General features: G+C 43.2%; 2 protein-coding genes across 4 annotated transcripts in view; one reads left to right on the forward strand and one right to left on the reverse strand.

The window, feature by feature from the left end:
• Positions 1 to 394: 394 nt before the first annotated feature.
• LOC311118592 (casein kinase II subunit beta-like) lies at positions 395 to 9462 on the forward strand. 2 transcript variants are annotated; one of them, XM_084157647.1, is made up of 7 exons: positions 395 to 478; positions 1074 to 1148; positions 1951 to 2053; positions 5958 to 6073; positions 7190 to 7265; positions 8847 to 9036; positions 9270 to 9462. In XM_084157647.1, exons 2-7 carry the CDS (start codon positions 1077 to 1079, stop codon positions 9358 to 9360), a joined length of 648 nt encoding a protein of 215 aa, XP_084013773.1. In that variant the 5' UTR covers positions 395 to 478; positions 1074 to 1076; the 3' UTR covers positions 9361 to 9462. The 2 variants fall into 2 exon arrangements, with proteins under 2 accessions (XP_084013773.1, XP_084013772.1); XM_084157646.1 differs by having other exon boundaries at positions 472 to 595.
• A 2380-nt stretch (positions 9463 to 11842) lies between these two features.
• Positions 11843 to 27204, reverse strand: part of LOC311118383 (uncharacterized protein) — a 50014-nt gene continuing 34652 nt past the window's right edge. Inside the window, exons 24-32 of one of the 2 annotated variants that reach the window (XM_084157621.1) lie at positions 22376 to 22573; positions 21046 to 21248; positions 20705 to 20746; positions 19921 to 19983; positions 18283 to 18465; positions 14817 to 14945; positions 14472 to 14600; positions 14274 to 14348; positions 11843 to 14130 (exon numbers count right to left, since the gene is read on the reverse strand). In XM_084157621.1, coding sequence (XP_084013747.1) covers positions 14101 to 14130; positions 14274 to 14348; positions 14472 to 14600; positions 14817 to 14945; positions 18283 to 18465; positions 19921 to 19983; positions 20705 to 20746; positions 21046 to 21248; positions 22376 to 22573 — 1052 coding nt within the window. In that variant the 3' untranslated portion in view covers positions 11843 to 14100. The remainder of the gene's footprint in view (positions 14131 to 14273; positions 14349 to 14471; positions 14601 to 14816; positions 14946 to 18282; positions 18466 to 19920; positions 19984 to 20704; positions 20747 to 21045; positions 21249 to 22375; positions 22574 to 27204) is intronic. The other variant, XM_084157622.1, reaches the window with a different exon arrangement.

A 27204-nucleotide genomic window follows, 5' to 3' on the forward strand; every position in this document is an offset into this window, starting at 1 on the left:
CTTGAACACGTCCACAAATGTGATGTTTTGAGACTCGATTTGGTAGAAAATAAAATAACTTGACATGGAATCGGAGCCTCGGGACTCGACATTGACATGAGACTAATGACCTGAAAGACTTGATTTAAAATTCTGTATTTTTACACTAATTTTGTCAGCACATTTGCGTGGACAGAGATCTGTATACAATGACGAGATGCTAATGTTTCCTCCCTAACAATGGGAGTCGTTGTCCCAAAGGCGGGAAGGCAGGCGACAAGTATAGGTCCAAAATAAGCCAATAGAAACGCATTGGGCTTATTTTCGACAGATTTTGGCGACTTCTCTTCCTCTCTGGCGTGGATTCATCTCCTCGAAGAAGACCATTCAAAAAGTTGATGTGGAAGTCTTCATACTTTCCCAGCGCATTGGCTTCTGGAGCGGACTGGAACTCATACTCGGCCGTTTGACTGGAACAGCAAACTGTTAATCAACAAAGGTCGGAGAAGCCGGAAATTCCACCGGAAGTAGTATTCTTGTTGACAACAGTTAGCCAAGGTACTAGCTAGTTAGCAAAGTAGCTACCGGTAGATCTATCTAGCTAACACAGAAGAGGGTGAGTAAACGTGTGCTGACACAAAATATTTGGTTTTATCCAGGACTAAATTAATTGTTTAGTTTCAAATCAGTATGGATTTCAGGCGTGTGGAAAATTAGCGTTAGCTAGCTAACGTTATTAAACAAACGACGTAGCTAGCTAGCTAGTTAGCAAACACGGGGTTAGCTAGCTAGCGTTATCTATGTAGCTAACGGTAGCTAGCAAGATTTCTTTATGCATCATTTGACTAATAAAGACTAAGGTTAACAGCAGGCTTTTGTTCTAGCCCAGTACTAACACATATGTGCTTGATGATTAGATTAGCTAGCTAGCATCTCTGGGGCCGAAATAAAGCATGCAGTGTACACATACTTCAGGTCCCTGGACAAGAATGGGATACACCACTAGCTAGCTTTATTTTCTAGTGAATCAAAGGAAAGTCGGAAATGCATATAATTTTTGCATGCCTTTGCACCATCACCCCCCACTTGTTCAGAGGATGAGCAGCTCGGAGGAGGTGTCCTGGATCTCCTGGTTCTGTGGCCTGAGGGGGAATGAGTTCTTTTGTGAGGTGAGTAGCTAGCTAGTTATGTCAGAACATCACAGAATGAGAAGGACAGACAGGGGAAAGACAATTGCTGGGACTTAGCCAACTGTTTGTGAAGCTAGTTGTTTGTTTGAAATACAGAATGAACTGTTACAGCTACCAGCCAAATATACCCTAAACACAGATGGAGAATTCCATGTAAAAGAGGACCCAACATTACAGTGATTAAAGTAAAGAGGTGGTTTTGTTTTGGTCCCATAGTGTGTAACTGTGACAAACTTATTATCTCGTGGTGGTAGCTTCAGATATTCCAACACAGTGCATGCATAAGCTACATTGCTTAATTCTACCTTTAACTCTTCTGCTTGTCTTAATTGCCAATACTGAAGTATTGTCATGCTGAAAGCCAAGTCTCCCGAGTGGCACAGTGGTCTAAGGCACTGCATCGCAGTGCTAGCTGTGCCACTAGAGATCCTGGTTCGAATCCCGGCTCTGCTGTAGCCGGCCGCAACCGGGAGACAAATGGGGTGGCGCCCAATTGGCCCAGGGTAGGGGAGGGAATGGCCGGCAGGGAGGTAGCTCAGTTGGTAGAGCATGGCGTTTGCAATGCCAGGGTTGTGGGTTCGATTCCCATGGGGTATGAAAAAAATAAATAAAAATAATGTAAGTCGCTCTGGATAAGAGCGTCTGCTAAATGACGTAAATGTAAGTAATCCCTTTAACCTGTTATGCAATTGACCAACTGTAGCCTATTCATATAAAGAGTAGTAGACTGTGTTTGGCAGCTGAAAGCTACTAACCATGTTGATCCATTCCACTGTACCAGGTTGATGAGGACTACATTCAGGACAAGTTTAACCTGACAGGGCTCAATGAGCAGGTGCCTCACTACCGCCAGGCCCTCGACATGATCCTGGACCTGGAGCCAGGTGAGCTCATCACTACACCGTCTGACATGACTTCACACTGACACTTCCTATAGGCACATTTATCAGTTCTGTTTGTATTTATAAGTGCCTTTCAAAAGACCCAAGGACACAGTGTACCACCAGAACAAGCGTGACACATTTGAGATTTCCTATTGGCTAAATGTATCAGTTCCATTTGTAACTGCTTTTCCAAAAATCCCAAGTACACTGTTTTACTGTGCATCGTAAAATCAACATAATAGGCATGGAACGTTATGCAGGAAACGACACAGAACATGATGGCAGGCACAGACCAGGAAAGGTTCACCAAGCTGTGACCACATACTAGCATACTCAGTGCGTCTATAGGCTGACGTCTACAGTGGGGGGAAATAAGTATTTGGTCAATAACAAAAGTTTCTCAATACTTTGTTATATACCCTTTGTTGGCAATGACACAGGTCAAACGTTTTCTGTAAGTCTTCACAAGGTTTTCACACACTGTTGCTGGTATTTTGGCCCATTCCTCCATGCAGATCTCCTCTAGAGCAGTGATGTTTTGGGGCTGTCGCTGGGCAACACGGACTTTCAACTCCCTCCAAAGATTTTCTATGGGGTTGGCTAGGCCACTCCAGGACCTTGAAATGCTTCTTACGAAGCCACTCCTTCGTTGCCCGGGCGGTGTGTTTGGGATCATTGTCATGCTGAAAGACCCAGCCACGTTTCATCTTCAATGCCCTTGCTGATGGAAGGAGGTTTTCACTCAAAATCTCACGATACATGGCCCCATTCATTCTTTCCTTTACACCAGGGGTGTCAAACTCATTTTAGCTCAGGGGCCACATGGAGGAAAATCTATTCCCAAGTGGGCCGGACCGGTAAAATCATGGTATATATAACTTAAAAACAACAACTTCAGATTGTTTTCTTTGTTTTAATACTATCAACATAAAACATAAAGCTGGAGCCTGAGGACAGTGTGTCCAAAATAGTACAAGCACAACATCACTATTAATCATAAAACACCTGAAGTTTATTTGAAAATTCTAAAGAAAAAGAACACACAAACACACAATGCCTCAGTGATTCACATAACTGTCTCACAGATCACAGAACTATATCAGGGTGTCATTTCTCAGGCAGAAATGTAGATACAAAAAATGAAATCCTGTTCCCCAAACAAGTGCAAGAACCACAGAGTCAAGAATAGGTTAAATATACAAATAAAATAAAATCAATTAAAAACAATAGCACATCAACATAAAAACATATAAACATAAAGCTGGAGCCTGAGGACAGTGTGTCCAAAAGCACAACATCACTATTGATCATAAAACACCTCAAGTTATTTGAAATTCTGAGGACAAACAACACACAAACACACAATGCCTCAGTGATTCACAGAAGTATATCACAGAACTATATCAGGGTGTCTCATGCAGCACTTGAAGTGGGGTTGCATAGTTTATTTGACTCCTGATACCTGGCATCTTTTAGCTTTCACCAGCGCATCAATATCAGGCGTCACATCCTGAGTGGCAGCCAACTTCAGGATGTGATTCAAGTGCTTGTGCGTGAGCCTTGAGCGCAGCTTTGTTTTATTCATGACGTTATCCATCTTTAATGACTTGCAACACAAAGCCTCCTGGTGCAAAATACAGTGAAAAGTCCAAAAATCACGTCCTCCATTTGCAGATTGCACAACGCCTGCTTTTTTCCCGATAATTGAGGGCGCACCATCTGTAGCCAGGCTGACAGCACGGGACCAGTCCACTCCGACCCTGTCCAGCGCGCCGACGAGTGCAGTGAAAATATCAGCTGCTGTCGTTGTATCGGTCATCGGCACCAACTCCACGAACTCCTCGGTGACGGTCAATGTGTCATCAACTCCGCGGATGAAAATGGCCAGTTGTGCAACATCTGTAATGTCCGTGCTTTCATCAATTGCAACCGAAAACGCAATAAATGACTTTACTTTTTGCTTCAACTGGCTGTCCAAATCCACTGAAAGATCGGAAATCCTGTCTGCAACTGTGTTTCTTGTCAGGCTGATATTTGCAAAAGCCTGGTGCTTTTCAGGGCACACAATCTCTGCTGCCTTCATCATGCATGTTTTTACAAATTCACCCTCACTAAATGGTTTTGAAGCCACTGCGATTTCATTAGCAATGAGGTAGCTAGCTTTCACTGCAGCGTCACTGATGTCTCGGCTGTGAGTAAACACAGACTGCTGTTTCTTCAGACCCACCAACAGTTCATTCACCTTCTCTCTTCTCCGCTGTCCTTGAAAGTTGTCATATTTGTCGGCATGAAGACTCACATAGTGGCGACGAAGGTTATATTCTTTCAGCACTGCAACATGCTGTGAACACACCAAACATACAGCTTTCCCATTCAATTCCGTGAATAAATAGAAGGATGACAATATTTCTTGGAACACTCTGCACTCTGCGTCCACTTTTCTCTTTTTTGACAGAGACATATTGGGGCAATGAGGGTGCCAAAGCACATAATGTTAAAAGTAGGAGCCGTAATAAATATCGCGGGCAAAACAAAGTAGCTCATCCGGACTGGCTGCACTTGCTTGACCTATTTGCTCTGCCCCGGTATAAACAGTTTGCTTGCTTAACACAATTACTATTGCGCCATCCAGTGGACACAATTGGAACAGCAGTTTCTTTTATTGAAAAATTGCAGCTAATTTTTATACTTTACAAAATCATCTCGCGGGCCGGATTAAACCCGTTTGCGGGCCTGATCCGGCCCGCGGGCCGGACGTTTGACACCCCTGCTTTACACGGATTAGTCGTCCTGGTCCCTTTGCAGAAAAACAGCCCCAAAGCATGATGTTTCCACCCCCATGCTTCACAGTAGGTATGGTGTTCTTTGGATGCAACTCAGCATTCTTTGTCCTCCAAACACGACGAGTTGAGTTTTTACCAAAAAGTTATATTTTGGTTTCATCTGACCATATGACATTCTCCCAATCCTCTTCTGGATCATCCAAATGCACTCTAGCAAACTTCAGACGGGCCTGGACATGTACTGGCTTAAGCAGGATTTGAGTCCCTGGCGGCGTAGTGTGTTACTGATGGTAGGCTTTGTTACTTTGGTCCCAGCTCTCTGCAGGTCATTCACTAGGTCCCCCCGTGTGGTTCTGGGATTTTTGCTCACCGTTCTTGTGATCATTTTGACCCCACGGGGTGAGATCTTGCGTGGAGCCCCAGATCGAGGGAGATTATCAGTGGTCTTGTATGTCTTCCATTTCCTAATAATTGCTCCCATAGTTGATTTCTTCAAACCAAGCTGCTTACCTATTGCAGATTCAGTCCTCCCAGCCTGGTGCAGGTCTACAATTTTGTTTCTGGTGTCCTTTGACAGCTCTTTGGTCTTGGCCATAGTGGAGTTTGGAGTGTGACTGTTTGAGGTTGTGGACAGGTGTCTTTTATACTGATAACAAGTTCAAACAGGTGCCATTAATACAGGTAACGAGTGGAGGACAGAGGAGCCTCTTAAAGAAGAAGTTACAGGTCTGTGAGAGCCAGACATCTTGCTTGTTTGTAGGTGACCAAATACTTATTTTCCACCATAATTTGCTAATAAATTTATAAAAAATCCTACAATGTGATTTTCTGGGATTTTTTTTTTCAATTTGTCTCTCATTGTTGACGTGTACCTATGATGAAAATTACAGGCCTCTCATCTTTTTAAGTGGGAGAACTTGCACAATTGGTGGCTGACTAAATACTTTTTTCCCCCATTGTACCTGAAAGCCTCACTTCTTATGTGTGTATAAAGAAAGGAAAGGCCTGCACACGCTATAATGCTACCTCCCAGTGTTGTATTCATGCACCATGTCACTATAGACTTCCGTGTACCTTGTGTGTTGATCTGAAAGCCTCACTGCCATGTCTATCTCTGTCAGATGAAGAGCTGGAGGACAACCCCAACCAGAGTGACCTGATAGAGCAGGCAGCAGAGATGCTCTACGGGCTGATCCATGCACGCTACATCCTCACCAACAGAGGCATCGCTCAGATGGTAGTAAACCCTAGATCTGTATATATTGCTCTGGAGTCTGGATAATCTCTACATCAGGGGTCTCCAACAGGTCGAATCGTGAGGTACCAGTAGCTACCAGCCCACCTATGAGTAGCACACCAATCAATACTGAAAGTACATGCTTTTTTTCCTGTGTTCCATCGCAAACTGTCATAAACATAAAGCTCCCGGCTACTATCCAATCAAAGCCACATTGACATTATCCCACCCCTGGTTAGCCACTATTGGCTTAAAAAGCCAAACGTAACACATTATCTGCCAATTAATTTCCAGCAATATTGCCCCTGTCTGTTTAGGGCACTCATTTGTCTATGAGTCCGTATGTAGCCAGTTAGCGATGCTAATGATAACCGGCGTCTTTTGGGTAGACTGAAAAATATTCTCAATAAATGCAAACTGCAAAGTAGGCTTACTGACAGAACTATATCATCATTATTTGTATCAATGGGGTGCCGATTGTTTTGCAAACTCTGTCATTACGTGCTGCAGCAGTAGGTAACAGCAGCAACATAGCTAGACTGACACATTCCTCTCTTGCTAGATGGGCCCCGTGTAGCTCAGTTGGTAGAGCATGGCGCTAACTGTAAGTCGCTCTGGATAAGAGCATCTGCTAAATGACTCAAATCTAAAATGTAATGTGCAATTAAAGGGAATTACAAGCAAATTAAAATGTTATTATTTTTCCCCCCTCAGACCTAAAAAATTGTATTCTCGTGTGATTTAAGCATTGACATGGACTCAGAACATCAATTTTCAAATTTTCTCTATGAAAAATTGTAATATTGAGAAAAGAAAAAAAAAGGTCTTAAAAAAATCCTGAACCAGGAAAAATTTAACAGTGAAAAGAGAATTCAGGAAAATGTGAAATATATTTTTATGGGGCCCCCTTAGTTGTCTATTAACCATTATTTTACCAGGTATATTGATTTAAAAAATATATATATTTGAAAGCTATTTTAAAAAGTAACTCTCATGCTAGAAAAGGTTGGAGACCCCTGTTCTCAATTCTACCTGTCAGTCTATGTAGTTGGTTTGGCTTTCTTGGACTAGATGTGTGTGACCGTGTTTCACACTGAAAAATGTTTTGGTTTGCAGCTGGATAAGTACCAACAGGGGGACTTTGGCTATTGCCCAAGGGTGTACTGTGAGAATCAACCAATGCTTCCTATTGGTGAGTTTGACTTGTGTTCATACTCCAGTTCACTCACAGAACATACCTCCTCTCTTTTCATGGAATTTAACCATTTCTCACCAGTCACCTTTTAATTACACTACCAGTCAAAAGTTTGGACACACCTACTAATTCAAGGGTTTTTCTTTATTTTTTACAATTTTTACATTGTAGAATAATAGTGAAGACATCAAAACTATGAAATAACACATGGAATCATGTAGTAACCAAAAAAGTGTTAAACAAATCAAAATACATTTGAAATTCTTCAAATAGCCACCCTTTGCCTTGATGACAGCTTTGCACACTTTTGGCATTCTCTCAACCATGAAGGTCAGTCAATACGGAAAATGTCAAGAACTTTGAAAGTTTCTTCAAGTGCAGTCGCAAAAACCATCAAGAGCTATGATGAAACTAGCTCTCATGAGGACCGCCACAGGAATGGAAGACCCAGAGTTACCTCTGCTGCAGAGGATAAGTTCATTAGAGTTACCAGCCTCAGAAATTGCAGCCCAAATAAATGCTTCACAGAGTTCAAGTAACACACATCTCAACATCAACTGTTCAGAGGGGACTGTGTGAATCAGGCCTTCGTGGTCGAATTGCTGCAAAGAAACCACTACTAAAGGACACGAATAAGAAGAAGAGACCTGCTTGGACCAAGAAACACGAGCAAGGGACATTAGACCGGTGGAAATTTGTCCTTTTGGTCTGGAGTCCAAATGTGAGATTTTTGGATCAAACCGCTGTGTCTTTGTGAGACGCGGTGTGGGTGAACGGATGGTCTCCGCATGTGTAGTTCCAACCGTAAAGCGAGGAGGAGGTGTTATGGTGTGGGGGTGCTTTGCTGGTGACACTGTCTGTGATTTATTTAGAATTCAAGGCACACTTAACCAGCATGGCTACCACAGCATTCTGCAGCGATATGCCATCCCATCTGGTTCAACAGGACAATGACCCAACACACCTCCAGGCTGTGAAGAGCTATTTGACCAAGAAGGAGAGTGATGGAGTGCTGCATCAGATGACCTGGCCTCCACAATCACCCGACCTCAACACAATTGAGATGGTTTGGGATGAGTCGGACGGCAGAGTGAAGGAAAAGCAGCCAACAAGTGCTCAGCATATGTGGGAACTCCTTCAAGACTGTTGGAAAAGCATTACAGGTGAAGCTGGTTGAGAGAATGCCAAGAGTGTGCAAGGCTGTCTTCAATGCAAAGGGTGGCTATTTGAAGAATCTAAAATATAACATATATTTTGATTTGTTTAACACTTTTTTGGTTACTACATGATTCCATATGTGCTATTTCATAGTTTTGATGTCTTCGCTATTATTCTACAATGTAGAAAATATTAAAAATAAAGAAAAACCCTTGAATGAGTAGGTGTGTCCAAACATTTGACAGGTACTGTATATAACAGTGTTTTGTCAGCACAGGTCTGAGGGAATCTTCAAAAATATTACTCTTGCTAGCACAGTAAATATATTTGATCAATATTTTAAATTGCCAGCTGACAGCAGGATAGGTTTCTCTGCCCTCAGTTGTGTTGCATAGACATTGATCCTCTCCTCTCCCATAGGTCTGTCAGACATCCCAGGTGAGGCGATGGTGAAGCTGTATTGTCCAAAGTGCATGGATGTGTACACCCCCAAGTCCTCCCGGCACCACCACACGGACGGGGCCTACTTCGGGACGGGCTTCCCCCACATGCTCTTTATGGTGCACCCAGAGTACCGGCCAAAAAGACCTGCCAACCAGTTTGTGCCAAGGTTTATTTGTATAATTATCTTTGCAAATTCATCAAGATGCTTTGTTTGCCCCATTTTAAATACATATGATTTGATAGTGTTATTACATAACTCATGTTCAGCTGGGAACTGTACCAACAACTATTTGCTTGATTGAACTGATTTGAAGATTGATATGAGACATGTTAGCATAATGGCAGCCTTCTACTATCCACACAGTTATTGTGTTCTAATATTTCGTTGTTTTTTCTCAGGCTGTATGGCTTCAAGATCCACCCCATGGCCTATCAACTCCAACTCCAGGCTGCCTCCAGCTTCAAGAGTCCTGTGAAGGCTATTCGCTAGAACTTAGACACCCGGCCGGGAAAGAGACATTTTATGTAGATTTTTACTTGGTTGGTATGAAAGCAGTGGATGATGTAGATCAATAAAGGCTTGTTAAAAACACATTGTGACAGATACAACACATACATGTATATCAGGGATGGGCAACTCCAGTCATCGGGGGCCGGAGTGGTGTCACACTTTTACCCCCCATTCCTAGCAAACACAGCTGATTAAACTAATTGTATTCTAAACTGATGATCATGATTAGTTGATTATTGGAGTCAGGTGTATTAGCTGCGGCTGGGACCCTGAGGACTGGAGTTGACCATCCCTGATGTAGATAGATTTATGTCGACGTCCGGACACCAGACCACCATCTGTCTGTTACACAGGATGCTGTTTTGTGATAGGCTAAAGTACAGAGGGAGCCAATCATAACCCCACTGATTACAATCTTGCAACTCTTCCCCTCTCCTTGAAAGGACCCAATCTTTCAAACCTTTTTTCATCCAAGCTTTGATTATTTGAATCAGCTGTGTAGTACTAGGGCAAAAACCAAAACGTGCATCCAGGGGAGGCCCCAGGACCGAATTTGAGAAACCCTGCTCTAAGGCAGCCCAATTCTGATCTTTTGCCCAATTATTGTCAAAAGAGCTGATCTGATTGGTCAAAATATCAGAATTGGGCTCCCTGTGTAAACGCAGCCTAATACCTATTTTCACACTATCATGCCAACCTGAACCGTATTGGGCTGGCTCGGATACATTCTCTTCATTGTTTCCTTTCCCATTACCTAGGATGGACAAGTAACCTGACCAACCCAGTACAACTTGGCAGTGTGAAAAGGGTGATATACAACAATCTTCAAGTCTTAATGATTATTCAAGTCCAGATTTTTTAATTTTATTTCACCTTTATTTAACCAGGTAAGCCAGTTGAGAACAAGTTCTCATTTACAACTGCGACCTGGCCAAGATAAAGCAAAGCAGTGCGATAAAAACAACAACACAGAGTTACATATGGGGTAAAAAACCATAAAGTCAAAAAATACAACAGAAAATATATATACAGTGGGTGCAAATGTAGCAAGTTATGGAGGTAAGGCAATAAATAGGCTATAGTGCAAAATAATTACAATTAGTATTAACACTGGAATGCTAGATGTGCAAGAGATTATGTGCAAATAGAGATACTGGGGTGCAAAAGAGCAAAATAAATAACAATATAGGGATGAGGTAGTTGGGTGGGCTAATTTCAGATGGGCTGTGTACAGGTGCAGTGATCGGTAAGGTGCTCTGACAACTGATGCTTAAAGTTAGTGAGGGAGATAAGAGTCTCCAGCTTCAGAGATTTTTGCAATTCGTTCCAGTCATTGGCAGCAGAGAACTGGAAGGAATGGCGGCCAAAGGAGGTGTTGGCTTTGGGGATGACCAGTGAGATATACCTGCTGGAGCGCATACTACGGGTGGGTGCTGCTATAGTGACCAATGAGCTAAGATAAGGCAGGGATTTGCCTAGCAGTGAATTATAGATGGCCTGGAGCCAGTGGGTTTGACGACGAACATGTAGTGAGGGCCAGCCAACAAGAGCGTACAGGTCACAGTGGTGGGTAGTGTATGGGGCTTTGGAGACAAAACGGATGGCACTGTGATAGACTACATCCAATTTGCTGAGTAGAGTGTTGGAGGCTATTTTGTAAATGACATCGCCGAAGTCAAGGATCGGTAGGATAGTCAGTTTTACGAGGGCATGTTTGGCAGCATGAGTGAAGGAGGCTTTGTTGCGAAATAGGAAGCCGATTCTAGATTTAACTTTGGATTGGAGATTCTTAATGTGAGTCTGGAAGAAGAGTTTACAGTCTAACCAGACACCTAGGTATTTGTAGTTGTCCACATACTCTAGGTCAGACCCGTCGAGAGTAGTGATTCTAGTCGGGTGGGCGGGTGCCAGCAGCGTTCGATTGAAGAGCATGCATTTAGTTTTACTAGTGTTTAAGAGCAGTTGGAGGCTACTGAAGGAGTGTTGTATGGCATTGAGGCCACTAAGCCATCATTAGTCGTAAACATGTCCATGACAGATGATGAAAGAGCAGAGTTGTCTCTTGTCTGGACACTAAATGACACGCATGGTTTCTGTTGCATTGGTCTGTTACAATATTAAGGGGTATTGAACACACAGGTGGATGTCTATTTCATGTTGATAACCTCCAGCTACACCGAGTTTACATTATGGTACTACATTTTACATTTAGATTATACCGTTTTTTTCTTTCAATCTTGAATTTTACATTTAGATTATACTGTTTTTTCTTTCAATCTAGAATTCCAGTGGTAATGCTATTATTGATTTACTGAATTCTGTATGCAAGCATCTGGAATTAAGAACTTTAAATAAAATTGTATTTCTTACAATTCTATTAGTCACCTTTTTATTTAAAAATGTTCTTATTGTGACCTGGAAATCATCATGCTCAGATAGACACTACACACCACTTGATAATTCATTCAGATTTTATTAAAGTTTATTTAAAAAATTAAGACAGGGATATAATGTGTCACAGAAAAGAAACAATATGTTTAAAAATCTGAAAACGAAGGGTTTCGCTGTGCTGAGATTCTAGTTTATGCCCTCTGAAGGGGGTCCTTCTAGCTAATAGTTTGTTCCACCTTCACAAACTTCTTCAGAGGGGAAGAAAGGTCTGCTACCAATTGTCGTTCTCTAAAAGGGTTCTCATACACACATCTTTATTTGATCTACAAAAGGACAGGGTACAGCAAGTGATAGAGGAATCTACTCTAAACAAGTGGTAAAAAAGCTTTACAAACTTGGATGATTATGAATGTGATTGTTTGAACAACATATTGTGTCTAAAAGCCTGCAAACAGGCTCGTGTTTTAAAAAACATCCCAGTACAAAGAATCACGTTAAACAAACAGTCCCTACTTTACAAAGAAATTATGGTAGAACATGTACAAAAAGACAAAATATGTGCCCCCTATATGAAAGAAAAGCCACATACACTGGGACAGCTGCCTTTTGATAGTGATACATCTTCTACATGTACTACAGTGTTTAAGAGCTGAGTATCATTTGGCCCCATCTGCAGTGCTAGAATGTACATTAAGACTGAACATTCTTCATACAATCATACAGAGGGCTTTCGTCTTGCTGTATTGATAAAGACATAACAAAACCTGAGAAACAGACCAAAGCATTGTTTAGATGTTTCATCAAATCAACAACAGCTTTGAAAATCAATAACGTTTCTATCGAAAATCTTTTTAAGGGAACAAAACACGGCAGGACTTTCCATTCAACTCACATCAGACCGCATGGGGCAGTCCTAGATACTCATTGGTGGGTTAAAAGACGAAGCAAAAACACAAGGCAGAATACGTCCAGGGAAACATGGGAACTCCCAAATTCAAGGTGTAAAAAAGAAGACTGTTGATATGAGAAGCTACCACTGAGTAGGATATGAACTTCAATAACTTAAAAACCTCATTTTGTACAAATACTATAAAAGCCGTAATGCTATAAAATAGAGTAAACATTTCAAAATAGATAGTTGTCATCACGTCAAAGTTTATAACAAGAGGGTCATCGTGGCATGACCTAGTAGTATTACACATTAACTTGGCTGGTTAAGAAAGAGATATTTTACCTGAGCAGAGAACAAATCCAAACAGCAGTCCAAACAGGCATGGTTGTTTGAGTTGCAATATCTTTGTTCAATACTTTTAAGTGAGGTATGCAATTTCAATTTGAATATTCAATTTAAAAAATATTCCTCAATTATAAACGTAAACAAACTCAAAGGAGTTCTCCCTTTCAAAAACATAACTCTAGTTTCTGTCCAGCATCTTAAATCTGATTGAAGAAGTCTGATAATGTTATTACTTAAAAATCTCAGTTGAAAACATTTATATTAAAATGAGCAGGTTAAAGGGAGACTCAGTGAAATGACTTTGCCACGAGCAGCACCGCAGATATTGAGATGAGCGAGATGCACGACTTTGCTCGAACACAGTATCTGCGCATGTGCACGGGTTCACTTCAAGCTGTTCACAGCGTGGTAGCCAGGGCACCAAAACAGCAGAGAAGTTGAGCCTCGCGCTTCAATGCTCTTAGTTGTTTCGCGGAAATTGACCCACTATGCTGTTTACTTGCATCTACGTCATATCTCTGAATCTACCTTTAAACTGAATTATACATTAGTTGTCAAAGCAATAAAAACAACAGAAAAATATGTTGTAAATAAACATTTAAAAGCAAATTACCTAAATGATCTTAGAACTGAAAAGGTATGTTTATCTTTCCTACTACAATAAAAAATGAGTAATTTGGCGAAATATGGGATTTGAGTGGAATAGACCAAAATGAAGCCACCATCCAGTCAGAACAGCACTGTGGAAAGAGAGGACACGATAGGCTTTCTCCCTGGCCTGTTCATATCCCACTAGGCAGGGAGACACAGGATGCGTCCCAAATGGCACCATGTTCCCTTTATAGTGCACTACTTTTGACCAGGGCTCTGGTCAAAAGTAGTGCACTATATACAGAATAAGGGGTGCCATTTGGGATGTAACCACAGTGGTTCTAGAGGGGACCAGTCTGGACACAATGTCAGTATGGGTTGAGGAGGTGGGGGTGGCTCTGGGATAATGAGGTTAGTCATTTGGTCCCCTGTACTAGAAGTCTCTGGTGTCTTGAGCATCAGATCCAGAGGGCTGCTCCCTGACTGTGTGTTCGGCTGAATCACATTGCTGTTGCTCCGCCGTCGCTTCCCTACAGGAGACAAAGCTTCAGTTAACCTCCACCTAGATTGTTGTACACCTTATGACAAAGGTGTGTCACAGAGAACCATTGTGCTTGATCAGGCCTTGGCGTGTGTAGAAGGAGCCTTCATACTACACTGTACTGTACTGTACCTGGTCAGCCTCTGAGTCGGCAGTGATGACGATCCTCTTCTCCACTCTGGTCTCTGACGCTCCTCCTTTCACCACCTGGGAGAAGAGAAATAGTCAGAGGCCATGACACAGATGAGGGGTTTGTGTGTGTGTGTGTGTGTGTGTGCGTGTGTGTGTGCGCGCATGTGCATGCGTGTGTGGTCTATGGTGTGCCCTTACCTTGGAGATGTGAGTGGTGGTGGTAGTGATGGAGGTGCCACTGGTTTCCCTGCTGGTCTCTGAGGTAATGGTCTGAATGCTGCTCAGTGCTGTGGCCTCTTTCTCCCCGTCTGACCCGTCAACTGACACCTGAGAAAGGAAACAAACAGGAAATGAATGGCTCCATGGCAACACCTCAGTCATGGGTAGCGTTAAAGACGGTGCACTGTACTGAACATTTCAGAAAGAAATGCCATGAATAGATCCCTGAACACTGCCCTGATTATACCCTGTGGTAGTTGAAGTTCAACCACAGCTCAGAGTTCCCCAGCTGTACCATCATCTTTATTATCATGGGGTCGCTACCTCTGCAGACTCGTAGGTGATAGTCTTTGTCTGGGTCTGAATGATAGGGACATCCTTAGTGGAGACGTCGGTAGAGATGGAGTTGGACACGTCTGTGATGGTGACCGTCTGGGTCTGCACCAGAGGGGGCTGGGGAGGGAGAACACACTCCGGTCAGTTTTACTGAACGTTGCACATGGACATGTCATGAAAAGAGCAGACATGGTTTCTTTCCTCTATACATGTCAAACAGGCATATAGCCTTCATATCATATCATTATATCTGAACCTTACATGATGTTATGTGTCCAGTGTTTATAGAAATCATTGGTTGTGCCCAATTGAACATGGCACAGCTGTAATTTTCCAATGTTTCATAAACCACTCCCCATTAAAAACACTTAAACCACACCTCTCTTTTCATTCACAACTGATTGGGTCCCTCGTTCCCACTCCCCATTCCAGTTTCACCAAGATTTCCACCACCAGGAGGCCAGAGAGAGAAAGACAATTCATCTTGTGTGTGTGTCAGAGAGGAATAGAGACTTGGTCATTGTCTCTTCCCATCGCCCCCAACACCAGAGAAAACACTCCCTTACCCCATCACTGTGCACTGCCTCTGCATCCGGCTCTAGCAGAACTCAACCATCCTGACCAACACCAGTATGAATACAGTATAGATTTCAGTGTTTAGAGTTTGGATTCGTCTGGATAGTTGTAGCCATGCTGCAGAAGGGTGAGTGTACACTGTACCCAGACAGAGCAGAGGACAGGCAGAGAACAGGTAGAGGAGTCTATCAACAGGAGCTGGTCAAGGCAGAGGAAGGGCTACCTGGAAACAGCGTATGACATGGGGAACACCGCTCACGAAATAGGAGGTGTGGAAGGCTCCAGTTATCCTCCCAGACTGCTCCCCCCTCGACCCTGGGTCTGACGGCTCCTCCTCCTCCTCCTCCTCCTCCTCCTCCTCCTCCTCCAGCACTGTACGCTGGAGTTGATAGGAGTGGGGCAGCTGTGCCCTCTCCACCTCAACGATGGGTACGTGGCTGGTGGTGATCCCAGAGCTAACACGCTCCTCCTCATCCCCCTGATCACATGGCCCCACCACCCCTGGTGCATCATGGGATTTGGAGTCAACCCCATAAGGCCCAGTTTCTGTGCTCCTAGCAGGGCTGGGCCCCCCCGATGGCCTTACAGTGCTGCTGGACTCCTGCTGTAGCGCTGCCTTAGTGTCGAACTCTTCCCTTATAGGAGTAATGCACACACTCTAAAAGAAAGACACAGCACACATATATCCACTGTGTGAACAACAGTAGGGAATGAAACAATGTTTTCCATGATCAAACATGTTTAGCAAGAATTTATTGAATTCTTTTGGGTCAAAATTGATTGTCAAAAGGGTATGCAGCAGGACAAAATCTCTTGCAGTTGACAAGAGTGTTTTACCAAACACCAGTGAACGAAACATAGGTTATGTATACCATAACATTTGAACAAGCTGCCCCAAGTCACCTTGTCAGTATTAGATAGATGTGCATACAAAAAACAACATAGTGAATTGTGATGAGGTATACTAAAATATACCATTTAGATGTCCACCAGTGCTGGCTAAATGTGTTTCTATAAAAGACTTCATACATCAAATACCACAACACGCCACTAACTAATCTTACTATGACATATGACAACATTGACATCTGTCTGGGTGTGTACAAAAACAGGTTCTATTAGTGGTATCTGCACATATCAAAACTGTTCCTACTGTAAAAAGCCACCGTCAACTGTCATTGTCAGACGCACCTCGTCTAGTCCAGATAATCAGATATACAAAAACAGAAGTGGGTTCATCGTCAAGTCTTTCAACTTTTTAGGAAGGAACAACAGTCAGTAGGAACAGTTGTCAGGAAGAGTCGGGGGGGGGGGGGAACTGAGCAAGACACACAGGAAGTAAGTTCTGATTCCAGAGTCACGCGGCAGGAAGCAGCTTCTGAAGTAGAAGAAGAGGAGGATGATGATGTTGAAGAGGGGAAGATGCAGCTGTGATGTAGCAGCAGAGGACGATGAGAAGGAGTTAGAGGATGATGGCATGCCTACACACAACCCTCTCTCTGGTCCTCTCCCTCTGGGCTAGCTCGGGAAGCCCCCAGGACGCCACCTCAGCTGCGTTTAGAGTAGAAGTCTTGCAGGGGGCCACGGGGAAGGCGGATGGCGAACTGAGGGAAGAAGGGTGAGGGTGGAGAGGGGCAGAGGGTAGGGGGGGAGAGAGATGAGAGAGGTAGGGGATGTTGAAATGTCTGTGATGTAGGGTGATGGATAGGAAGGCTATGCAAAGCTGTGTCATGGTAAACTAGATCTAAGAGAAGAAGAATTGAGAACGCATTTGTCTGAGTCGGACTAGGTGGTTATGGGTAACCTGTGGGCCTTCAGACTCTTCAGTTGTGGGCTTGGGGACAGGAGTATCACAGAAGAACAAAGCAAAGTGAGAAAAAAAGGACGTGTGGGAAAGCGGAGTTAGGGAAAGAGGGGCAGTATTTGGGAGAAGGAGTCAGGATGGAGGAGATCAAGCAGAAAACAAGCACAGCACTGAGGGGAAGAAGAGCGGAGGATGAGCACACAGGTCAAGTCTTCTACTCCAGGGTCATGATCTTCAAGTTGAAATCGTGCAAGGAGGAGGTGAGCGTGGTCGTCACAGGGTCATGCAGTTTCTCTGTCCAATCTGGTCTGGGCGTCATGCACTGAGGGGAGCGTCAGACCGATGGACAGCCAATGAGGAGGTAAAGACAGAGCTGGGCTCAGAAACCTGACCAATAGGCTCAGACAGTGCATACCACATGCCCAAACCATAAGTGACTTCCTCACAACAAACAGCTGAACATTAAAACGGACTGGGCAACAAGGTGAACAGACAGACTGATCTGTTCCAATCAGTCTTGACAAGGTGTTCTCTTCAGTTGGCCCATGCAAACAGAAGTCTTTCCATTTTAGTAGGGTAGTAATGACAGAGAAAGCCTTTCATAGACTAGATGGGTCCGGTTGAAAGGGAAAAGGCCTTGCTCATACAGAAACATTTTTGTCAAGACATGCAATAAGTGCTTGCATCGCAACAACACAAACCAAGACGAACAAAAGGGACAACCATGGGATGGTGTTATGGTACTCCACCCCAACACATCCAATTTAGAGAACACAACAGAGAGCCATACAGAGGGAAACGTGTGGTGAGGTACTTCAATTCAGTCAATTCAGCAATATATTCACACATTTCCAAATCCTCACTGATGACGATCAGCAGTTTTCTATCCATTTGAATTTCTCCTCATCTCCCAAATTGACTTGCATTGAAATGTAACTGACCCCAACATTGACTGCTAACATCCATTCCTTCTCTGTGGAATGGGAGAGCTGGGAAGCTGGCGTGAACTATAGGGAACTGAGAGGAGGGGTGTGTGGTGTGGTACGACAGTGTCTAGTCTGAGACGGTACTCACCTCGTCGGCACCGGGCAGGGGCTGTCCGTTGATGCCCAGGCTGCGGAAGGGGGAGTGAGTGGACAGGCGCTTGTCCCATTCGGTGGGCCCCCGGGACTCTGGGACAGACGCCATGAAGTTCCTCTTCAGCTCACTGATACTGCTATGGTGCCTGATCAGATCCTCCTGGGGCTTATCAAAGTCCTGGAGGGAGGGAGGGAGAGGTGGAGAGGGAGGAGATGGGGAGAGGGGGAGAGAGAAGGGGGGGGGGGGGGAGAAGAGAGGGAGGTAGAGAGAGATAGATGTAGAGAGAGAGAGAGGTAGTGAGAGATGTAGAGAGAGAGAGAGAGAGAGAGGTAGAGAGAGAGGTAGAGAGAGAGAGAGAGAGAGAGAGAGAGAGAGAGAGAGAGAGAGAGAGAGAGAGAGAGAGAGAGAGAGAGAGAGAGAGAGAGAGAGAGAGAGAGAGAGAGAGAGAGAGAGAGAGAGAGAGAGAGAGAGAGAGGAAAATGACAACAAACGTTTGGTTTGGAAGACAGGTGTGGAGAAGAGGAGTGACAGAGTAGATGTGTAGAAGGTGGGGAGAGAAAACAGGTGTGTCAGAAACAAGGGCACTTTAATGTCACTCATATGAACATGTTTAGACAAAAAACAATGTCAACCAAGCAGCAGGTTACTTTGCTGTTCTATTTGACTCAAAGCGACAGCGTTAAAGCAGGCCAGAGCTCAGTTCATCAGATCGATTCAAAATAGAATTGATTCTCTGAGCTCTCATTGAGAGCTTCTTATTAAATCCTTGGTAAATCAACCTGTTCAATTAGAGTGAGCAGCACTACAAAGAATCTGATCAGGTTACAAATCACAGAGGACGAGAGCGACAGCAGCATGGCAACCTGTTTCTGTGGCTGGCTGATTCTTACGGCGATGAGAGCGGTGGAGCGTACTCTTAGAAGTCATTCATTCGGAACTGCATAAATATATGACTGGGAAGACATCATAAACTGGATTCAGACAGGGCCACAAATAGTGGACACAGACTTTGAGCTGGTGAGTGGGAAGATATGTGATGGTGGAGCGGTGGAGAGGGAAGGTTGGTGGTCGTCTGCCCTATATCAAGTATGGAGATGAAGCACTTTTCTACTGTATACCGAGGATAGAAACAAAGCTGAAACAACATGACAGGGATGTATTGGTAATGCTTCTACTAACACTCAAATGGCCTAGCTAGCAGACGGAACAACATCTCAGCTGCATAACGTGGCCGATCAGTAACAGTATCTACAAATACCACAAATGAAACACTCCTGGCTCCCTTTCATGGAACGTGTATGAACGTGTATGGTGTGATGTCTGGGGAGAAGAGACCACAATCCCAATCATATACTTTGCGAGAAGAAATCAGGAGATAGCTCCTACTCAACAACATTCCCTTGAAACAAGTATCTAGTTGTGTTAAGAGTTAATATCGCAACACACAAAGCAAATGAGAGATTACTCAGTCAAAATCATCTAATAGCAAAACCAAAGATGCCTATGTAAAACAAAGTATGTGAATCAGTAATGCCACATGCAAAGCATGCTGTTGTATTATAGCAGCCAGTAGTCAAAGAGCAGGAAAACACAGCGTATAGAGACAGATCTCCAGAAGACGGGTATACAAACCTCCAACATTAAAAGGCTATGTCTGATATAAATTGAGTCACCCTCAGTTCTCTTAGCTCTTTTCTGTGAAAGATGAAAGAACAAAAAAAGAGGAAGGTGTGGGTTTCACAGGTTCCACGTGTGACATCATGGCAGACGGTCACAACGTGGACATGCATTGTTGCTGTTTCAACATTCTGAAAGGGGGGGGGGGTTCTAGAGGAGTGGGGATGGTGAGGGTGAGGGGTCTGCATGCAGAGTGGCCTGGAACCTCTGGGGGCCACAAGGGCCCTGGAATCCCAGGTGCGCAAAACAGGGGACCCAAGCCAGGGCTATTAGAGTGGGTGTCTTGAAGGGGTGGGGGGGTAAAGGTGAAGGGTCAGGCAGTAATACAGTATAAAGAAACACTAGTTATCATGAAAACCTAGTCTAATGTCATGCATGTACATGCAGCAGCCAATGAGGAATCTTCTTTCAACATTCATTCTTCAAAGAACCTAACTTTTCTTCCTGTCTGTACAAACCAAAAGCATATGTAATGTATCTCATATATGTAATCTCAGTCTCTGCACATGACCAATACTATTGTCATATCCAATGTCTGACTTGAACATGAGGTCAACTCAAATTACCTTGTAGTTTGTGAGCAGTATTCAAATGAAACCAGGCTAATAAAATGAGGAGAGGGTGAAGTTAGTCTTATGGATGGGAGACTTGGCAGTAGTGTAAGTAAGAATGGGAGTGGAGCCACTACAATACTAATATAATGCACAAGCAGGAGTCGGGACAAGGCCAAAGGTCTGACCTTCCTTATTCGCACCGGCTCCTCAGTGTCCGTCTGCTCAGACTGGTTACCCCAGGCAGGGAGGAGGAGAGAAGGCATAATGACATTAGAATCCTCCACTAGGAGCATCCTCCCTGTCCATAGTTTAGCCATGTGAGGAACTAGTGATCTGAGGTGTGTCTGTATCACGGTATGTTACACTATCATTACTGTGACCAATGGAGGACAAAAATTATGCACAGCTATTCTATTTTCTAAGTATAGACAAATCATCATATTATACTTCTCTTATAAATAATACTATGTGACTGAATTTAGCAATATCACTGCTGAGAGTGAGTTATAGTTCTTAGTTGCAGTACCTTGACCTCGGCTGAGCCCTCGTCCACCGCCTCCATGGTGACCTCCAGCTTCCTGTCCTCCTGGCGGGCTGGCAGCCTGATGGGGGTGGAGGTCTGGGGCTGCTGGAGGTCCAGGGGGGCCATGGGGATCCCCGCCTCCATCAGGGCTGCCTGGGAAAAGACTGGGGCGCTGACCGGACGGGTGGCCTTGTGGGTGCCCACCACTGGAGGAAGAGAGACAGGATAGAGGGAGTGTTAGTATTTAGATATTGGGTTGTAAAGAGGGCAGGAGTGAGACGGTCTGCGTGCACTGAGATCATCAAACCTAGTGTAGCGAGAGGTAAACACACTGACAGAGCGCAGAAGAACATCGTGAACACAAAGACACACAACAAACTCATACTCAATTCCACACACACTGAGGCCAGCGCACACACAGCCTTCAGGCCCATACTGTACCTTCATGGGCCAGCTCATTCTATTCTAGAATGAGACTAGCAAGGGGAAAAGCTTGGATGAGTTGTAAGAAGCAACTGTCCACAATATAGAACGGGCAGCAAAGCATGGACAGTACTTCTCAACCATAACCAACGACGCAAATGGAAGAAGTTGTCCTGACTCATTGGGTTAATAACCAACGATGCAAATGGCAGAAGTTGTCCTGACTCATTGAGTTAATAACCAACGACGCAAATGGAAGAAGTTGTCCTGACTCATTGAGTTAATAACCAACGATGCAAATGGCAGAAGTTGTCCTGACTCATTGAGTTAATAACCAACGATGCAAATGGAAGAAGTTGTCCTGACTCATTGTGTTAATAACCAATGATGCAAATGGCAGAAGTTGTCCTGACTCATTGGGTTAATAACCAACGACGCAAATGGAAGAAGTTGTCCTGACTCATTGAGTTAATAACCAACAACGCAAATGGAAGAAGTTGTCCTGACTCATTGAGTTAATAACCAACGATGCAAATGGCAGAAGTTGTCCTGACTCATTGGGTTAATAACCAACGATGCAAATGGCAGAAGTTGTCCTGACTTATTGAGTAAATAAGCTCATGCCTCACTTTGGTATAGTATTCCTAAAGCCGTTAAAAGGAAAACTAAATATGTATTTCTTCAAAAAGAAAAGCATAACCAAAGACCCATTGGTTCGTCAAACAGTGCCTTTTTTAGGGGAAAATCCCATGACAATGCACAACCACGTTGTAAAAGCGTTGGACGAATGTTAGTCAGCAAACCTTTCTGGTAAGTTGAAGTTGGAGAGCGGGTGTGAGATCAACATATTGTTTTAGGGCAGCACGCAAAAACTGAAGACGCAAAAACTAAAGACGCAAAGTACCTGTACCTGATTCTTTATCCAGCAACACAAACCAATCATCATCCTCATCTCTCTGGGGTTGTGCTGGTCTCTCCTCCAGAATCCTCCTCTCAAACAGTGGTCTCTTCTCCTCAGCAACCACCACTCTGGGTTTGGGCTGAGCGGCTGGACCTTTGACTACAGACGTTATGTCTGGATAGACCTGGAGACGCTCACGAAGAGCAACTGATACAAACACACAAACAGGGCTCTTATCGAAGACACAGCTTACATGCAACGTTAAAGTATCGGTACAAGACCATTTTGCTTAAGCAATTCTATTTTTTATTTATTTTTTAATAGCAATAGCGATCTGCTATCTAATCATTCCAAATAGAATTGCAGGACAAAATTAACTGATGTTTTTTTGGTAGTTTCAGTCTTTTGGTAGTCTCAGTCTTTTGGTAGTCTCAGTCTTTTGGTAGTCTCAGTCTTTTGGTAGTTTCAGTCTTTTGGTAGTCTCAGTCTTTTGGTAGTCTCAATCCTTTAAAAAAATTGCAACTTCCATCAATGTAATTGTCTGCATCACTTCCAATCCCCCATATGTTTTTTCCTCTCGCAAATATATATACAGTGGGGAGAACAAGTATTTGATACACTGCCGATTTTGCAGGTTTTCTTACTTACAAAGCATGTAGAGGTCTGTAATTTTTATCATAGGTACACTTCAACTGTGAGAGACAGAATCTAAAACAAAAATCCAGAAAATCACATTGTATGATTTTTAAGTAATTCATTTGCATTTTATTGCATAACATAAGTATTTGATCACCTACCAACCAGTAAGAATTCCGGCCCTCACAGACCTGTTAGTTTTTCTTTAAGAAGCCCTCCTGTTCTCCACTCATTACCTGAATTAACTGCACCTGTTTGAACTTGTTACCTGTATAAAAGACACCTGTCCACACACTCAATCAAACAGATTCCAACCTCTCCACAATGGCCAAGACCAGAGAGCTGTGTAAGGACATCAGGGATAAAATTGTAGACCTGCACAAGGCTGGGATGGGCTACAGGACAATAGGCAAGCAGCTTGGTGAGAAGGCAACAACTGTTGGCGCAATTATTAGAAAATGGAAGAAGTTCAAGATGACGGTCAATCACCCTCTGTCTGGGGCTCCATGCAATATCTCACCTTGTGGGGCATCAATGATCATGAGGAAGGTGAGGGATCAGCCCAGAACTACACGGCAGGACCTGGTCAATGACCTGAAGAGAGCTGGGACCACAGTCTCAAAGAAAACCATTAGTAACACACTACGCCGTCATGGATTAAAATCCTGCAGCGCACGCAAGGTCCCCCTGCTCAAGCCAGCACATGTCCAGGCCCATCTGAAGTTTGCCAATGACCATCTGGATGATCCAGAGGAGGAATGGGAGAAGGTCATGTGGTCTGATGAGACAAAAATAGAGCTTTTTGGTCTAAACTCCACTCGCCGTGTTTGGAGGAAGAAGAAGGATGAGTACAACCTCAAGAACACCATCCCAACCGTGAAGCATGGAGGTGGAAACATCATTCTTTGGGGATGCTTTTCTGCAAAGGGGACAGGACGACTGCACCGTATTGAGGGGAGGATGGATGGGGCCATGTATTGCGAGATTTTGGCCAACAATCTCCTTCCCTCAGTAAGAGCATTGAAGATGGGTCGTGGCTGGTTCTTCCAGAATGACAACGACCCGAAACACACAGCCAGGGCAACTAAGGAGTGGCTCCGTAAGAAGCATCTCAAGGTCCTGGAGTGGCCTAGCCAGTCTCCAGACCTGAACCCAATAGAAAATCTTTGGAGGGAGCTGAAAGTCCGTATTGCCCAGCGACAGCCCCGAAACCTGAAGGATCTGGAGAAGGTCTGTATGGAGGAGTGGGCCAAAATCCCTGCTGCAGTGTGTGCAAACCTGGTCAAGACCTACAGGAAACGTATGATCTCTGTAATTGCAAACAAAGGTTTCTGTACCAAATATTAAGATCTGCTTTGCTGATGTATCAAATACTTATGTCATGCAATAAAATGCAAATTAATTACTTAAAAATCATACAATGTGACTTTCTGGATTTTTGTTTTAGATTCCGTCTCTCACAGTTGAAGTGTACATATGATAAAAATGACAGACCTCTACATGCTTTGTAAGTAGGAAAACCTGCAAAATGGGCAGTGTATCAAATACTTGTTCTCCCCACTGTATATATATATATATACACAGTATATATACACATACATACATACACATACATACATATAAATACATATACATACAGTTGAAGTCGGAAGTTTACATACACTTAGGTTGGAGTCATTAAAACGAGTTTTTCAACCACTCCACAAATTTCTTGTTAACAAACTATAGTTTCTGCAAGTCGGTTAGGACATCTACTTTGTGCATGACACAAGTAATTTTTCCAACAATTGTTTACAGACAGATTATTTCACTTATAATTCACTGTATCACAATTCCAGTGGGTCAGAAGTTTACATACACTAAGTTGACTGTGCCTTTAAACAGCTTGGAAAATTACAGAAAATGATGTCATGGCTTTAGAAGCTTCTGATAGGCTAATTGACATCATTTGAGTCAATTGGATGTATACCTGTGGATGTATTTCAAGGCCTACTTTCAAACTCAGTGCCTCTTTGCTTGACATCATGGGAAAATCATAAGAAATCAGCCAAGACCTCCATAAGTCTGGTTCATCCTTGGGAGCAATTTCCAAACGCCTGAAGGTACCACGTTCATCTGTACAAACAATAGTATGCAAGTATAAACACCATGGGTCCACGCAGCCGTCATACCACTCAGGAAGGAGACGCGTTCTGTCTCCTAGAGATGAACGTACTTTGGTGCGAAAAGTGCAAATCAATCTCAGAACAACAGCAAAGGACCTTGTGAAGATGCTGGAGGAAACAGGTACAAAAGTATCTATATCCACAGTAAAACAAGTCCTATATTGACATAACCTGAAAGGCCGTTCAGCAAGGAAGAAGCCACTGCTCCAAAACCGCCATAAAAAAGCCAGACTACGGTTTGCAACTGCACATGGAGACAAAGATCGTACTTTTTAGAGAAATGTCCTCTGGTCTGATGAAACAAAAATAGAACTGTTTGGCCATAATAACCATTGTTATGTTTGGAGGAAAAAGGGGGTGGCTTGCAAGCCGAAGAACACCATCCCAACCGTGAAGCACAGGGGTGGCAGCATCATGCTGTGGGGGTGCTTTGCTGCAGGAGGGACTGGTGCACTTCACAAAATAGATGGCATCATGAGGAAGGAAAATTATGTGGATATATTGAAGCAACATCTCAAGACATCAGTCAGGAAGTTAAAGCTTGGTCGCAAATGGGTCTTCCAAATGGACAATGACCCCAAGCATACTTCCAAAGTTGTGGCAAAATGGCTTAAGGACAACAAAGTAAAGGTTTTGGAGTGGCCATCACAAAGCCCTGACCTCAATCCTATAGAACATTTGTGGGCAGAACTGAAAAAGCTTGTGTGAGCAAGGAGGCCTACAAACCTGACTCAGTTACACCAGCTCTGTCAGGAGGAATGGGCCAAAATTCATCCAACCTATTGTGGGAAGCTTGTGGAAGGCTACCCAAAACGTTTGACCCAAGTGAAACAATTTAAAGGCAATGCTACCAAATACTAATTGAGTGTATGTAAACTTCTGACCCACTGGGAATGTGATGAAAGAAAACAAAGCTGAAATAAATAATTCTCTCTACTATTATTCTGACATTTCACATTCTTAAAATAAGGTGGTGATCCTAACTGACCTAAGACAGCGAATTTTTACTAGGATTAAATGTCAGGAATTGTGAAAAACTGAGTTTAAATGTATTTGGCTAAGGTGTATGTAAACTTCCGACTTCAACTGTACATATCCTTTTTTAAAATATATTTCCCTTCATTACTTTCCAACCCCACCACCCCTTCCCTAATTGGAGTAAACTAGTGAACAACAACGCTTAGGCCTCTACTTCCAGCTTATACATACTATATACATTTTATGGACACAGTATGCTTTACATTAGTTATCTTGTTGTTATTAGTTATTGTTAGTTGTTATTAGTCCCATCCTTCAGCTCCATTCAACACCTCCCATCTATCTCTTAACACCATCCATATTGGATTTCTATTTGCCATATATTTTTCAACTGTACTGTGATGTTTCACAAAAGTTCTGAACCCTTCTATTCTCATTGTTTCTACAGATTGTAAATTGAAAATAAACATTTTTGCTAAAAGTATTATTATATTATTGATCGATTGACTATGACTTTTCAGATCACCCAGTAGTGCTATCTGCAGGGTTAGCTCCAGGTAAATATTGCAATCCTTCAGCCATTCCTGGACCTGTGACCAAAAACAAGCTACAAATGGACAGTACCAAAACAAATGATCTAATGATTCGGTCTCTTTGCAGCAAAATCTGCAGAGCTGGGAAGATTGTATACCCCATATAAATAACATTCTATTGGTAGCAAGAATTTTGTATAATAATTGAAATTGAAAAATGCTAAGTTTTGAATCCGGCGTCGTTTTGCGTATCAGTTCATAAACACTATGCCATGGAATCGGTACGTCAAAGATCTCTTCCCAACTATTTTGCGTATCAGTTCATAAACACTATGCCATGGAATCGGTACGTCAAAGATCTCTTCCCAACTATTTTGCAATCTATCTCAGTCTTTTGGTAGTTTCAGTCTTTTGGTAGTTTCAGTATTTTAGTAGTCTGTCTTTTGGTAGTCTCAGTCTTTTAGTAGTCTCAGTCTTTTAGTAGTCTCAGTCTTTTAGTAGTCTCAGTCTGCAGCTAAAATGAGCA

The sequence above is a fragment of the Coregonus lavaretus genome (genome assembly GCF_964263955.1).
Source record: "Coregonus lavaretus genome assembly, chromosome: 3".
Classification (NCBI taxonomy): domain Eukaryota; kingdom Metazoa; phylum Chordata; class Actinopteri; order Salmoniformes; family Salmonidae; genus Coregonus; species Coregonus lavaretus.

Coding starts and splice junctions, on each gene's coding strand:
- LOC311118592 (XM_084157647.1), top strand. CDS start 1,077: ATGAGCAGCTCGGAGGAGGTGTCCTGGATCTCCTGGTTCTGTGGCCTG. Junction 1,149..1,950: donor GGAATGAGTTCTTTTGTGAG/GTGAGTAGCTAG, acceptor CCACTGTACCAG/GTTGATGAGGACTACATTCA. Junction 2,054..5,957: donor GATCCTGGACCTGGAGCCAG/GTGAGCTCATCA, acceptor TATCTCTGTCAG/ATGAAGAGCTGGAGGACAAC.